The sequence below is a fragment of the Nycticebus coucang genome, chromosome 2, assembly GCF_027406575.1.
Source record: "Nycticebus coucang isolate mNycCou1 chromosome 2, mNycCou1.pri, whole genome shotgun sequence".
In the NCBI taxonomy this organism is placed as follows: Eukaryota; Metazoa; Chordata; class Mammalia; order Primates; family Lorisidae; genus Nycticebus; species Nycticebus coucang.
Genome location: NC_069781.1, coordinates 8,634,652 through 8,650,075, shown reverse-complemented (window position 1 = coordinate 8,650,075; position 15,424 = coordinate 8,634,652). Strand labels below are relative to the sequence as shown.

Below are 15,424 nucleotides of genomic sequence, written 5' to 3'. Positions count from 1 at the left end.
GCGCACGCTCGGCTATTTTTTTTGTTGCAGATTGACTGGGGTCAGCTTTGAATTCGCCACCCTGGGTATATGGGGCTCGCACACTACTCACTGAGCCACAGGCGCCGCCTTTTTTTTTTTTTTTTTTTTAGTGAAACAGAATCTCACTTTGTTGCCCTCGGTAGAGTGCTGTGGCATCACATCTCACAGCAACTTCTAGCTCTTGGGTGTAGCTGATTCTCTTGCTTCAGCCTCCTGAGTAGTTGGGACTACAAGTGCCTGCCACAATACCCGGTTATTTTTTTTGTTGTTGTTGCAATTGTCATTGTTGTTTAGCTGGCCCAAGGCAGGTTCGAACCCACTACTCTCAGTGTATGTGGCCAGTGCCATAACCACTGTGCACAGGTGCTGAGACCATCTCTTCTTTTAGTAATAATTCTCCCACACGTAGTCGTAGTTCCTCAAGCCAAGGATACTCACAACCCTGTATATAGCATGCACACTGGTAGTTTTGCCTGTTTTTGTACTTGACACGGCATATACTTTTTATTTTTATTTATGTATTTTTGTTGCAGTTTGGCCAGGGCTAGGTTCGAACCCACCACCCTTAGTGTATGGGGCCAGCACCCTACTCACTGAGCCACAGGCGCCACCCAGCATATACTTTTTTTGTATGCTGCGTCTTTCACTCAACGTTGTTTGCAGGCTTCCTTCACATCGTTCTCTGTAGCTGTAGTTCATTTATTTTCATTGCTTTATAATATTCCCTTTTAAATTATGTATGTATTTATTTATTTATTTTTGAGACAGAGCCTTAAGCTGTCACCTTGGTAGAGTGGAGTGGCATCATAGCTCACAGCAGCCTCCAACCCTTGGGCTCAAGCGATTCTCCTGCCTCTGACTCCAAAGTAGCTGGAACTACAGGCGCCCGCCACAATGCCTGGCTATTTTTTTTGGTTGCAGCCATCATTGTTGTTTGGCAGGCCCTGGGCTGGATTTGAACCCGCCAGCTCAGGTGTATGTGGCTGGCGCCTTAGCCACTTGAGCCACAGGCACCAAGCCTATAATATTCCCTTGTGTGAGTAACTTACAATGCATTCGTCGTGCCGCTGACAGGCATTTGTTTTGTTTCCAGATTTTGGGTATTATGATACACTCCTGTGAACATTTTGGTATACATATTGGTGCACCTGTATGTGCATTTGTCTTAGGGATACAGCTGGGAGGAGGCCTGCTGGGTGACGGTATGTGCATGCTCGGTTCTGGTGGACCTGACACTTTTCCAGAGTAGTTGTACCACTCTACCTTCCTTCAGCTACTAGGAATTTGTTGCTTGCCTCAGTCATTTGTTATTACCTGTCAGGCCCCGCAGGGTACTGGGGTTTGTGACCTGCCACACCCTCAAAGCAAGATGCCTACCTCTTAACCTTTACCCTTTTCTGAAATATGTGAAGAATGAATGGATGCTCCAACTGTTCTCAAGGGTGTCTGTTTTTTCCCCTTTGTAATTCTCGATTGGCAATCCCTTCCTCTCCAATCAGAGACCTGGGGGTTGGGAAGGAGCTAGCCAGACATGGGGTGGAGATGCCAGTGACTGAGGAATGTGAGGTGAGGCAGAAGCAAGAATATGCCAAGTTTTCCAGAGGGGCAAGTCTGCTTACCCGAGGGATTTGGGACCTAACTGGAGATGGGCTGCTGGTGTTTCACATGAAGACCAGTAGATCTGGGAAACACAGAACTGCTCTCCACCAGGAAGAACCTGCCCCCTTCTCCAAAGCCAAGAGTGCCCCTGCAGAGCAGAGCAAAGAGCAACTAAAAGAAGTTTATCCTGATTGGAGGGTGGTGGGAAGGGAAGGGGTTGGGGGAGGGGGCATGGGGCGTGTGTCCCACTGTCATGTAAATATCCCTCCGGGCAGGGCGGCTCCAGGGCAGATTTAAACCCTCAGCACCTGGGGCTGTCTCAGTTTTCAGAGAGTCTTTCTGCGGAGGTAGGAGACCTGTGGTTAGGTTCTCGGAGTTTCCCGGCAGCATGGCCCCCAAACGCCAGTCTCCGCTCCCGCCTCAGAAGAAGAAACCAAGACTGCCTACTGCTCCCAGACCGGAGGACACCTCAGGCTCTCAGGGATTGCCGAAAAAGAAAGGTAGGTTTCTGCACTACATTTTATTGGAGATTTAAGAGATTTGTAAGGATTGACTCTTGATTTTTTACACTCCCCAAACCCTCTTGAGATGTGAATTCCCTTGGAGCATTTTAAATCTGGGTGGGTAGATTAGGTTTACGTGAAGAAAGAAGGGGTCAAACTGGGAGACCCAGAGCACGTGGGAGCTCCTCCCTGCCCCCACCCTAACGCTGACCCTAAACTCGTCTCTCCAGTTCCCGAACTCCCTCTTGGGGATCCTGGGCTGGGCTGATGGCACCACCAGCCAGACTGAGGTCCTTCCTTCCCTGTCCATGTCCAGCCACATCCCTGACCTCTGGTGGTTCTACCTCAATTTGTCTACCTCTTTCTTGCTACCTCCAGTGGCCCACAACTGCGGCCTGAATTACTGCCACCTCCTCCCCTTGGCTTCCAGCTTCCTCCTCCTCCCATCCAGCTTAAGCAAAGCCAATCATGTGGCCCCTTGCCTGGCTTAAACCCTCCCTTTCCTCTCCATTTACCCTCCAGGTACTAAGAGACTCTGGGGCTGGCCCATCTAGTCTCGGTCGACCTCTCTAGGTTCACACTCTGACACTCCCCACCTGGAGGTCTCCCTCTCACGCTCCTAACCTTTCCTCTCCTCCTGGGACTTATATTCTCACGTTGGGTCCTGAATACCCACTTACCCCCAGCAAGGATCACTCTCCTCTCCTTACCTGTGCATACCCTCCACCTCTCTGCTGAAAATTCATTTGTTTTTGTTTTTTTTGAGCTGTGCTCTGCACAGAGTGCTATGTTGCCATTGTTCACAGCAACCTCGAACTCTTGGGCTTAAGTGATCCTGTTGCCTCAACCTCCTGAGTAACTGGGTTGATAGGCACCCACCATGACACCCAGCTAGTTTTTCTGGTTTTAGTAGAGATGGGGTCTCAATCTTGCTCATGCTTCTCTCCAACTTCTGAGCTCAAGCATTCACCTACCTTGGCCTCCCAGAATGTCAGGATTACAGGGTGAGCCACTGCATTAGGCCAAAATGTCATTTCTTGCAAGAATTCTCCTACGAGCTGCAGCCACAGGGCATTAGGAGCCTTCTGTCCTGGCAGAGCCCAGAGTCACTCCATCCTGGCCATGGTGTCATTACATTGTAATCATTAGTTTCATGCTTGCTCTTCCCCCCATTAGACCCGTAAACTTAGAGGTGGGGCTGTTTTTCACAGACACAGCTTGGAGCTGGACACAAAGTTGACTGTTGTTGTGATTAGGTCTCAATGAAAGACTGGGCATGTGGCAGGGCCTCCTTGGGTTTGGATTAGTGAGTTTAGATTAGTAAAAGGTAGGAGAGCAGGCAGGAAGTACTGACTGGCTGAGGGCCAGCCACACTTGGGGAAGGAGCTAGAGCCACACTTGGGGAAGGAGTTCTCATCTCAGTGCTCCTGAGGACCAGTTTCACTTTACTGCGTCTCAGTCTCTTACCTTCCAAATGGGATACAAAGACCTCCTGCCTAGCTGAGGCCCCAGTGTTGGGACTTCTAGGGTTTGAACCTACCATTTTGCACAAGGAACATCAGATGTAACCTGTGCTTATTTACTTTTCTGTAAAATGTGGTCTCATGTCTCCAGGCTTGTTGATAAGCTTAAATCTAAGTAAGGCACTAAGGCAGTGAGTGGCACATAATTGGTACTCTAGCTATGGGCAATAAATTCCTTCTCACTTGTGGGCAGCAAAATGTGGGTGAGTACTTCTGATCTCCTTCATTTAGCTTCCTGCCAGAATTAACAGGGCTAGCGGTACAGGAAGGTGCATTCACAATCCCTCCGAGGTGGTCATCTAACCCAATAACAGTTCCTGCTGGTCAGTAGGCATGGACAACCTGCTGGGCCCTGTGCCAAGGACGTCTCTGTCCTGCCTGCTCTTAGACAACAGTGTGCTTTAGATATTTCTATTTCACAGATCTGGAAAAGGAGGCTCAAACAAGGTGTGAGGGGGTAGGCACTCAAGGCCATCCTAGTGGAAGAATTCCCTGTCAGCCCTTGGGACATTGTAGCACTATGGGGACTGACAGCATCTTTCTGGCTGTGGGGTTCTTTCTTCAAAGAAAGCTGGGAAGGGGAGGAGAGGGAAGAATTCTGAGGGTAAGGTGAGAGGCCAAGGAGACACTGCAAGCTGCTAGTGTTGGAAAGATCGTAGTCCTTGGAGTGAACGAAAGACCTTTTTTTTTGAGACAGTGTTACCATGTTGCCCTTGGTAGAGTGCTGGGGCATCACAGCTCACAGCAACCTCAAACTCTTGGGCTTAAGCGATTCTCTTGCTTCAGTCTCCCAAGTAGCTGAGACAGGTGTCTACCACAACGCCCAGCTATTTTTGGTTGCATTTGTCATTGTTGTTTAGCAGGTCCAGGCCAGGCTAGAACCCTTAAGCCTGCTGGCGCCCTACTCACTGAGCTATAGGTGCTGAGCCATGAATGACCTCTTAGTGTGCCCAGGCCACTCCCTTGTTCATCAAGCCTCTTACCCTTGGCTTTTTTTTCTCTTCCTTTTCCTCCTCCTAGTGTGCTCCTTGGCATTCCTCTTGGAAAGTACTGTGGGAAAGGACGGGATTGCTGCAAGGGCAATGGGGAAGGTTAGAAAGGAGCCTGGGAGCCTTGCCTTGGCTGGAGGCATTACAAGTCCCTGGGACCCCTGCAGATTTGTGGGAAACAGGTAGATCAGGCACTCAGGTGACGCTGCGGGTCTGTGTTACCACCCTATGGCGCAGGCTTTGTGGATGAAAACATCAGTCCTGGCTGCACCTGTATGTAGCTCAGTTGGCAGGGTTCGAACTGGCTCGGGCCTGCTAAATAACAATGACAACTGCAACCAAAAAAATAGGTGGGCGTTGTGGTGGGTGGCTATATACTCCCAGCTACTTGGGAGGCTAAGGCAAGAGAATCGCTTGAGCCCAAAGAGTTTGAGGTTGTTGTGAGCTATGATGTCACTGCACTCTATTGAAGGTGGCAAAGTGAGACTCTGTCACCCCCCCCAAAAAAAAAATAATAGAAAATTACAGTCACATCACCCATAGTGAGTGTAGGTATTGATTTGTATATACTGGGTCATGATGTCAAGTACTTCTTACTGCTGGTCATATTTTTTAAAAAACTGAAAAAAAAACAGCTGCTTTAGGGTAAGGGCTTTGTCAACCTGTTGCCTGGTTCAGAATCTTGGTTCTGCCATTTCCATCAAAGTTTAGTTTATTGTGTAAAATGAAGATACTAAAAGATACCCATCACAGTGCAGTGATAATGCAGAGCAGAGCCTGCTTGCTGGAGCCAATTGTGGTATTTTTTTGCAACTGTTTCTTGACCTTACTGTAGGAGCTTGGAATTGGCCATGGTGAAAGTATCACTGAAATTTGCAAGTGGTACAAATCAAGGTTCTTTGTTTCTTAGTTTCTCTTTTCCCTGGGAACTGGTTGTCAAACATTTTACGTTTATCTTTGGTTTTATTGATTTTTCTTTTAAAGAGCTTGTCCAATTGGGATAGTTTGGAGGGGCAGGATTAGATAATTTCTGGGAGTGAAGGAAAAGTTCCAAGATTTTTATTTATAGTCTCTGCCCATAGACTGCCATTTATTTAACATTTGTCAATCACCAACATGGACTGTCTTGAGCTTTAAGGGCTGATAGTAAAATTTGAGTTCTGGAATGCAAATAACTCAACTCCAGATTCTGGTTACAAACACCCAGAGAGAGATTTCAGGCTTTTTGCGATCCCTGTGTTGGGGCCCTGGAAGGAAGGAGGCAGTGAGTGAGGGAGGGAGGGAGCGAGCGAGCGAGCATGCCAGCAGAGTGTGGCGCATCCACATTACAAGGAAAGCATTAAACAGAAATGCCTCAGCCCTCCTTAGTCTTTAGCCTTGTCCCGGTTTCTCTCTCGTAGTGAAAGGAACAAAACAGGGCCTGTCCCATGCAGGTTTGCACTTAGTATGTACGGTTTCCTGCAAGCACTAGGCGCTGAGTTTCACCAAAAAGACCCGCGGAAGAATGCGGTACCTTCCGGTCTTCAGAGCACTTCCAGTTTAAGTGTGGTCCTGCTTAAGTATCACAACTGACACGTTTATAATTTCGTTAACCGAAATGGATCCAGGGAGGAAAGGTGACCTGCCCAAGGGTACACAGCCTGCTGGGCTGGGTGTGGACTTAAAAGCCAGCAAGGGCCCCCTTCGAGCAAAATGGACAGCTTCGGGCTTTGCAAACAAGCCCGAGTTTGAGTCCAACCGGCGGCTTCTTCCCCTTCTGGAATCTAGGCTAGAGGTGTCCCCTCCTCGCCCCAAGAGGGAGGCGCCAGGACCCCGGGGAGAAATGGGCGCCCCCGTGCGAAGCCCAGATACTATCAGGTCTGTACTTCTGGCGGCCTTGATCGCCCCTTCTCCTCGGCGCCCCGAACCACCCCACGGAGAAGGGAAGCCACTCCGCCACCACGTGACGCGCAGGCCTGGGGCCCGCGCGCAGCCGTGCGAGGCTCCGCCCCTCGGTCCGCCGCGCGCCCGTCGCGCGCAAATGTCCCGGGTCGGGCTGGAGAAGGGGAAAGCGGGGGAGGGGACGCGGCGCGGGGGGCCGGCCCGTACGTCCCGGCGCTCCTTCCTCCCGCCTCTTCGCCAGGCCCAGTGTCTCCTCCGCGGCTCCGCCCCCTCGTCCCGGCGCCCCGGCCAATGGCGGCGCGGCGCGAGCCTCTCCGACCGGAGGCGGGGCGTACGCGCGGGGCCTGGCGCGCCTGCGCTCTGCTGCCCGCCCCTCGCGGTGAGGAGGAGGTGGAGGAGGAGGCGGCTGGGGAGAGCGAGCAGCGAGCTGGAGCGCGGAGCGCGAGTGAGGGATCCGAGCCGCCCGCCGCCGCCTCCCCTCCGTAAGCAGGAGCCCCGACCGGGGCCCGGCACGCCGCCCCAGCCCCTCCCTCGTCGTCAGGCCGGGAGGACAGCGCGCGCGAGCCAGCGAGGGGGAGGGAGAGCGACCGAGCGAGCGCCGGGAGGAGGCGGCCGGACCTAGCGAGCGCCCGCGCGTGTGGCGTGAGGGGAAGCCGCCTGCCCGCCCCCTTCGCCTTCCCTTCTCTCCCCCTCCCCGATCCCCCCCAACCGCGGAGCAGCACCATGTCGGCGCCGGCGGCCAAAGTCAGTAAAAAGGAGCTCAACTCCAACCACGACGGGGCCGACGAGACCTCAGGTGAGGAGCAGGCGAGGCCGGGGGCCGGCCCGCGCCGCCATCTTCGCCGTCCGCCCCGGCCCGCAGGCTGCCGGCCGGGCCCGGGGCGCGCGGGGAGCGCCGGGCGGGGGGCGGCGCGGCGGCGCAGGAACCCGCGGTCTCGGCGCCTCTTTATGTGCGCGGCGGAGCTGGGGGCCTGGGTGGCGCCGCGGCAGCGGCCGGCGCAGCGAGACGGGGGCGCTGCGGCCTGCTCGGCGCGGGCGGAGGAGACCCCCCCTTCCTCTCCCCCCTCCCTCGCTCTCCTCCCCCTCCCTCCCTCCCGAGAAGCCTTTCTTTATTGTGCTCCGCCATGATGCCTCGCTCCCATCAGCCGCCGCCGCCGCCACATGGTGCGGCCGGACGCGGCCCCGCGCCCAGCCTCCTGCGCGGCTCCCCTTCCCGCCCGGCCCGCGGCGGCGGCCCCGCACCCCCGCCCGGAGGCCGGCCCCGGCGGGGCTTCTGCCTGGAGCTGGGGCGGGGTAGGGGCGCGGGGGAGCACGCGGCCGGACGCGCGCTGGGCCTGGGCCGGCCCGGAGGATGCTCTGATCGGCCCGGGCGCGCTCCGCACGTGGGGCGGCCACCCCGTCGCGCCAGCACGCGGAGAAGCTTTGGCGCGGCGGCCAGCGGATGGGGGGGGATGTTTAAAATGGCTCTAGGGAAACCTATTCTGTCCATGGAAGGCTCTATCTGCAGGGGGGCTGCCAGTCCGGGGTTGGTTACCGGAAATGAACCGCGCGATCAGGCCCTTTCACGCCCACTTAGCTTTGTGGGGCTTGCGTCGCTACAGGACAAAAGGGCACCTATTCCGGAGCATACCCCCTTTTCTTTCTCTCCCTTCTGTGCATCGTAGGTTTTTGACCTCATAGTTTCCAGTAATGGTGTGCTCCAAAATCGAGTGGGGCCCCATCTGAGGTCAGTCTTCCTGAGTTGGGTTGGAGGTGTGAGAAAATTCAGATTCACATCCTGGGGTTGTAGGAAGGCAAAGGTTGAACGTTTAGGGTGATGAGATAGTTCAGAAGGAGTGCCTTCCCTGTCTTTGTAGGCGTGTCTAATGTTTTCATTGTAACGGATACTGAGCAGAATCTTCAACTTTATGTAAAAAGTGGTTTTACCATTGCGCTGGATGATGGTGGCCTAATTTGTGTCATTGCCAAGAGTTAATTACCGTATTCTACTTAGCAGGTGATACTATTGTATTGCAAGTATATAATGTAAAGAATAATGAAGAATTCCAAATAAGGTTATTCCTTACTTTGCATCTATAGAAACTTTGTTAAGATTTCTTGTTTTCTTGTAATGGGACTCAAAAAGTAGTAAAGGAAAATACTTCTGAGTAACCTTTAGCAGATACTATGGATTTGTGACTGGTCTTTTAATTAAAAAGTGATTTGTCAACTACTTTCGTGAACATCAGGAGACCATACCTGGTGTAGTAGGTACTGTTTCTTTTTAACAGTTCTGTTGAGATGTAATGTATGTGTCCTAGGCAGTCTTCTTAACACCTGAGAAACTGGTTAAATTTGTCTTTGAATTAGAATTTTTATGATCCTTTTTCTTGCAGAAAAAGAACAGCAGGAAGCAATTGAACATATCGATGAAGTACAAAATGAAATAGACAGGTAATGTTTTTCCTTAATTTACTGTGTCAAAGTTTTCTGCCATGCATCTAATGGCATGGCAGTCATTGAAACTGGTCAGATGTGTGTCCATTTGCTAAGAGAAGTTGGTTATAACTTGGTTGGAAATACTATATAGAGTCAGTGTTATTTTTGTCTGAAATATTTGTACAGTCTCAAAAGTTTTTGATGAAAGTACATTGACCTTGCAAAGACTGCTTTCAAAGATTACAAATTGTCTGAATTGCAGTGTCTGACTTCTAATAGTTTAGCAGTATGGCATCAGTGTTGCTCTAACTTGCATTATAACTTTGTTACTTGATCAGCAGCTTCATTTAGAAATCCTGCCTGAGAGAAAAAGAATTAAAGTTTGCCTGGAAGCAGAGTAGATGAAGTAAACTCATAATGTTAACAGAATGCTCAGTTCTAGTATTTTTTTTTTTTTTTTTTTTGCAGTTTGGCCAGGCCTGGGCTTGAACCCACCACCCTCGGCATATGGGACTGGTGCCCTACTCATGGAGCCACAGGCGCCACCCCCAGTTCTAGTATTCTTTTTTTTTTTTTTGGTTTTTGGCTGGGGCTGGGTTTGAACCCGCCACCTCCGGCATATGGGACCGGCGCCCTACTCCTTGAGCCACAGGCGCCACCCCAGTTCTAGTATTCTTAAGAGCAGTTCATTGAGTGTTTATTAATAAGGCAGGTAAAATTGCCTTTGTATTTATAAACCTAGGTGATGAGGTTCTTATATTACTAGGTACTTTGCACAGTTCTAAAGCTAATAAGTGAATGTGAATTCTGTAGTCTTATCAATTCTTTTATTTATCACATACTGTCATTGTCAACATGCCTTTTCATTTGCTTCAGACTTAATGAACAAGCCAGTGAGGAGATTTTGAAAGTAGAACAGAAATATAACAAACTCCGCCAACCATTTTTTCAGAAGAGGTCAGAATTGATCGCTAAAATCCCAAATTTTTGGGTAACAACATTTGTCAACCATCCACAAGGTATGCATGGACGGAGCATTATTAAAAGATATGTGGTGCTTATTTGTTAGAATGGAGGGACTGTGGTGAGGACTTAGTCCAACATGCTGGGGTGCATGCAGGGGTTGAAACTCTTAAGGAAGAAAAATTGCAGTTAATGCCTTCTGTTTAGAAGAGGTTATTCTCTTAACTTGGAAACTTGGGACTGAGTTTAATTACTTGATGAAAGATAGTGATACTTTGACCTTGAGCAGTTTGCCTTTAGTTAATAATGGATTTATATAAAGTCAAAGGTGCTGAGTTTGGACTTGGAATTTTTAATATGATGGGGTCTTGCTATGTTGTCCAGGCTAAATTCCCAATAGCCTCCTGAGTAACTGGGAATATAGTCTTAAGCCATTGTGCCTGGAAAATTAGGGAAATTTTATAAGGGGTCACTGAAGTTGTTTGTTGTTAATGTTCGAAATTTGACCTATAATTTTCTGGTCTAGTGTCCGCGCTGCTTGGGGAGGAGGATGAAGAGGCGCTGCATTATTTGACCAGAGTTGAAGTGACGGAATTTGAAGATATTAAATCAGGTTACAGAATAGATTTTGTAAGTATCCATAACTTGTTTTCCACAATGGAAATCAATTCAACTTTTGTTAAAAGCACTGCTCATTGATTTCTAATCCTCTATTTATTACAGTATTTTGATGAAAACCCTTACTTTGAAAATAAAGTTCTCTCCAAAGAATTTCATCTGAATGAGAGTGGTGATCCATCTTCAAAGTCCACTGAAATCAAATGGAAATCTGGAAAGGTATGCTCTAAGGAAGTTAGACAAATACTTTGTGTGTTTTAGTTTAGGTGAACCACTTAGCCTGTATGTGGTGCTTTGGTAATGTAATGTGTTAAAAATTCCAGTGTGTTTTTTTGCAGTTTTTGGCCAGCACTGAGTTTCAACCCGCCACCTCTGCTGTATGGAGCTGGCGCCCTACTCCTTTGAGCCACAGGCGCCACCCAAAATTCCAGTGTTAAAGCTGCATATAAAATAGCTTAGATCTCTCATTAGAAATTATTTAAGATTAGACTAAATTTGTTTTCTACAATGGTGATTGAACTGTTTAAATGGCTTGTCATCTCCCAAAATCCTTGTACATTTTCATTTAAGTAGTAAGATATTTTAACTATTTATAACTATTGTAGTGGTTGTTGAAGAAGAACTAATTTCTTTTTTTTTTTTTTGAGGCAGAGTTTCACTCCGTCGCCCTCCGTAGACTGCTGTGGCATCACAGCTCACAGCAGCCTCCAGCTCTTGGGCTTAAGCAGTTCTCTTGCCTCAGCCTCCCAGTAGCTGGGACTATAGGCGCCTGCCACAATGCCCAGCTATTTTTTGTTACAGTTTGGCTGGGGCTGGGTTTGAACCCACCACCCTTAATATATGGGACCAGCACCCTACTCACTGAGCCACAGGTGCCGCCCAAGAAGAATTTCATGAAAAAGCCAAATTTAGTTGGTGTCTTCTCGTCTAGGGACAACAATCTGGTGGTCTTAATTCTAGGACTTTTCTTTACCTGCTGTACAATTTTATAATTGCTCTTTATAATATCATAGGTAATATACTGATGTCTAAGCTTCGTTTGGCTTTTGCAGAAAGTCCTTTGTTGTTGTTTTGTGTTGAAAATCTTATCGTTGGGTGGCGCCTGTGGCTCAAAGGAGTAGGGGCCTGGCTCCATATACCCGAGGTAGTGGAAAAACTGCACACTCCCCCCCCTAAAAAAAACCTCTTATTTTCTAAATTGCCTAGAGATTAAGCCTTGTGGAGAGATTATATCCTAAGTTCTTTTCCATTTAAGGATTTGACGAAACGTTCCAGTCAAACACAGAATAAAGCCAGCAGGAAGAGGCAGCATGAGGAACCAGAGAGCTTCTTTACCTGGTTTACTGACCATTCTGATGCAGGTGCAGATGAATTAGGAGAGGTCATCAAAGATGATATTTGGCCAAATCCATTACAGTACTACTTGGTGAGTTGAGAATGTTCATTTACTCAAGGTGATGATTGTGTTGTTTAATAATGCAGTGGTAAGGTAACCCTTGGTTTTTTTTTTTTTCTTTTTTTTGGTAACCCTTGGTTTTTTAAGGTTCCTGATATGGATGATGAAGAAGGAGAAGGAGAAGAAGATGATGATGATGATGAAGAAGAAGAAGGTTTGGAAGATATTGATGAAGAAGGAGATGAGGATGAAGGTGAAGAAGACGAAGATGATGATGAAGGGGAGGAAGGAGAGGTAAAAGAAAATTTGACTAAACCCTGAAAGATAACCTTTGAAGTATTCACCAGCTCATTTTGGGGGCTCAATTCATATATAGTATAATGCAGCTGACTGGGAGTTTGTGGGAGTTGCTGGAATAGATAAAAGAAACGATTTTGTTGGCTCAATGCCCGTAGCTCAAGTGGTTAGGTCTCCAGCCACATACACTGGAGCTGGCAGGTTTGAACCTGGCCCGGGCCTGCTAAACAAACAAAAAAAATAGCCGGGTGTTGTGGCGGGCGCCTGTAGTCCCAGCTACTTGGGAGGCTGAGGCAAGAGAATCTCTTAAGCCTAAGAATTTGAGGTTGCTGTGAGCTGTGACACCGTAGCACTCTACTGAGGGTGACATAGTGAAATTGTTTAAAAAAAAAAGAGAGAGGGCAGGACCTGTGGCTCAAGTAATAGGGTGCCCGCTCCATATACTGGAGGTGGTGGGTTGAAACCCAGCCCCGGCCAAGAAAAAGAAAACTATTTTGTTGCCAGAAAATCAAGGAAATGTTTGATAAGCTCATGTATTAATTAATGATTCAACTTGGTCTGTTTTTTTCTGTTGTTGATGATCACCTTGTCTATCCTTAGCCAATACTTACTGAAAATGATAATGGATAGTGTATGTTGCTGGTCATATTCTGAAATTATGTCCTAAATAACAAATCTTTGTATGTTTTGGACACACTTAGAAAATTCTTTTTTTCTTTTTTTTTTTTTTGTAGAGACAGAGTCTCACTTTATGGCCCTCGGTAGAGTGCCGTGGCCTCACACAGCTCACAGCAACCTCCAACTCCTGGGCTTAAGTGATTCTCTTGCCTCAGCCTCCCCAGTAGCTGGGACTACAGGCGCCCGCCACAATGCCTGGCTATTTTTTGGTTGCAGTTTGGCCGGGGCCGGGTTTGAACCCGCCACCCTCAGTATATGGGGCCGGCGCCTTACCGACTGAGCCACAGGCGCCACCCACACTTAGAAAATTCTTAAATAGACCAGTTTGGTTTTGGTTTGGATGATCTGTTCTAAAGGATAGTCAGTGATGGTTTGTTTAGTGGTGAAGTTTCTCATTTATCTGAAACATTAGTGGTCTTTTGCTCATTTCTATGCATATTATATACAGGTTTAGAGAATTGGGTCTCTGGAGCATATTGTCATGTTCTGTAAGGTGCATCATGGTCCATGTGAAAGCTAGCGACTGATTTTAGAATTAACCATGGAGATTAACTGCCTACTTTTTCTTTCAGGAGGATGAAGGAGAAGATGACTAACAGAACACTGATGGATTCCAACCTTTTTTAAAATTTTCTCCAGTCCCTGGGAGCAAGTTGCAGTCTTTTTTTTTTTTTTTCCTCTTGTGCTCAGTCGCCCTGTTCTTGAGGTCTCTTTTCTCTACACCATGATTCTCAACTTATTTTGGGGGGAAATACCTTGAGCAGAATACAATGGGAAAAGAATCTCTACTCGTTTCTGTTCCAAATTCATTTTTATCCCTTCCTGTCTCAACAAAAACTGTATGGAAGCAACACCACCGAGCTCTGTGGGAAAAAAGAAAAACCTGCTCCCTTCGCTCTGCTGGAAGCTGGAGGGTGCTAGGCCCCTGTGTAGTAGTGCATAGAATTCTAGCTTTTTTCCTCCTTTCTCTGTATATTGGGCTCAGAGAGTACACTGTGTCTCTATGTGAATATGGACAGTTAGCATTTACCAACATGTATCTGTCTACTTTCTCTTGTTTAAAAAAAGAAAAAAAAAACTTAAAAAAATGGGGTATAGAAGGTCAGCAGAGGGTGGGTTTGAGATGTTTGGGTGGGTTAAGTGGGCATTTTGACAACATGGCTTCTCCTTTGGCATGTTTAATTGTGATGTTTAACGGACATCCTTGCAGTTTAAGATGACACTTTCAAAATAAATTCTCTCCTAATGATGACTTGAGCCCTGCCACTCAAATGGGAGAATCAGCAGAACCTGTAGGATCTTATTTGGAATTGACATTCTCTATTGTAATTTTGTTCCTGTTTATTTTTAAATTTTCTTTTTGTTTCACTGGAAAGGAAAGATGATGCTCAGTTTTAAACGTTAAAAGTGTACAAGTTGCTTTGTTACAATAAAACTAAATGTGTACACAAAGGATTTGATGCTTTTCTCTCAGAATAGATGTACTTTCTGTGCTCTTCCAAGTTTGACCTGTATAGCATCATCGTCAAACTTTGTCACCCCCAACTTCATATTTTTTGATACGCACTTTGCAGGATGACCTCAGGGCTATGTGGATTGAGTAAAGGGATTTGAATCAATGTGTTAAATGTCTTCATGGCTAGGAAACGTGGGTACAATTTGTCATTGGTTTCTGAAATTCATTATTTGGGATATCAGATTGCTCAAAACTCAGTTCTGAATATGTTGTGCCCTTGATTTTTATCTCCACAATTGGCAGTTTTAAAATGGGCCTTTTAGCTGGATATAAAATAGTGCCTGCCACCACCATCAGACCTGGTGCCCTAATGCCAAGTTATGCTTTGGGGCAGTTACTGGCATGTCTCCCTTGGCCCTATAAAGTGCAGTCAAGAAGACAGAGTAATAAGGCCTTGTTGGTGGTTAGGAGTCACTTTAAGTCCCAGCTCTCTAGCACAAAGCTCTCATGACTGTGAATCTAGGTGGTATGATGGACTCTGTCTGCTCAGTGCCATTGTGCAGAGAAGCTCCCTAATGCATAAGCTTTTTAACGCTGTAAAATATAGTAGCTGAAATTAAATGCCACTTTTTCAGAGGTGAATTAATGGACAGCCTGGTCAAATTCAAAGCTTTTTGATGTATAAAACTTTATAAATGGAACTATTCCATCAATAGGCAAAGTGTAACAAAAACCTGTCTAGATGGATAGTATGTAATTTCTGCACAGGTCTCTGTTTAGTAAATACATCACTGTATACCAATCAGGAATCTTGCTCCAATAAAGGAACATAAAGATTTTTTTTGGACTGGGGTCATTCTCCTTGTTTTGTAGAGAAATGTTACTTGCTGAATTTAGATGATAAGCTAGTTTTTGTCTTGTTCACATTCTTGGTGTCTGGGGGAGGGGGAAAACAAGCGGGGTCTGGTGGCTCAGGCCTGTAATCTTACCACTTACTGGGTATTGTTAATTTCTTAGTTAAGTTGTAAATTTTGTTTTAAGCCCTGTATCTTGAGGACAGTACTGGTAAGTTTTATCATAGT

General features: G+C 47.3%; 1 protein-coding gene across 2 annotated transcripts; it reads left to right on the top strand.

The window, feature by feature from the left end:
- The first annotated feature begins 1,885 nt into the window (after positions 1-1,885).
- SET (SET nuclear proto-oncogene) lies at positions 1,886-15,189 on the top strand. 2 transcript variants are annotated; one of them, XM_053560616.1, is made up of 8 exons: positions 1,886-2,120; positions 8,892-8,949; positions 9,811-9,953; positions 10,424-10,527; positions 10,621-10,734; positions 11,771-11,941; positions 12,059-12,205; positions 13,459-15,189. In XM_053560616.1, the coding sequence occupies exons 1-8, from the start codon at positions 2,009-2,011 to the stop codon at positions 13,480-13,482; spliced, it is 873 nt and encodes a 290-aa protein (XP_053416591.1). In that variant the 5' UTR covers positions 1,886-2,008; the 3' UTR covers positions 13,483-15,189. The 2 variants fall into 2 exon arrangements, with proteins under 2 accessions (XP_053416591.1, XP_053416601.1); XM_053560626.1 differs by lacking the exon at positions 1,886-2,120 and adding an exon at positions 6,875-7,312.
- The last annotated feature ends 235 nt before the right edge of the window (positions 15,190-15,424 follow it).

Bases quoted from the DNA above. Each gene is read 5' to 3' on its own strand.
- SET (XM_053560616.1), top strand. From the start codon at position 2,009: ATGGCCCCCAAACGCCAGTCTCCGCTCCCGCCTCAGAAGAAGAAACCA. The intron at 10,735-11,770 runs GTATGCTCTAAG...TTTCCATTTAAG, and splicing joins TCAAATGGAAATCTGGAAAG to GATTTGACGAAACGTTCCAG. The intron at 12,206-13,458 runs GTAAAAGAAAAT...TTTTTCTTTCAG, and splicing joins ATGAAGGGGAGGAAGGAGAG to GAGGATGAAGGAGAAGATGA.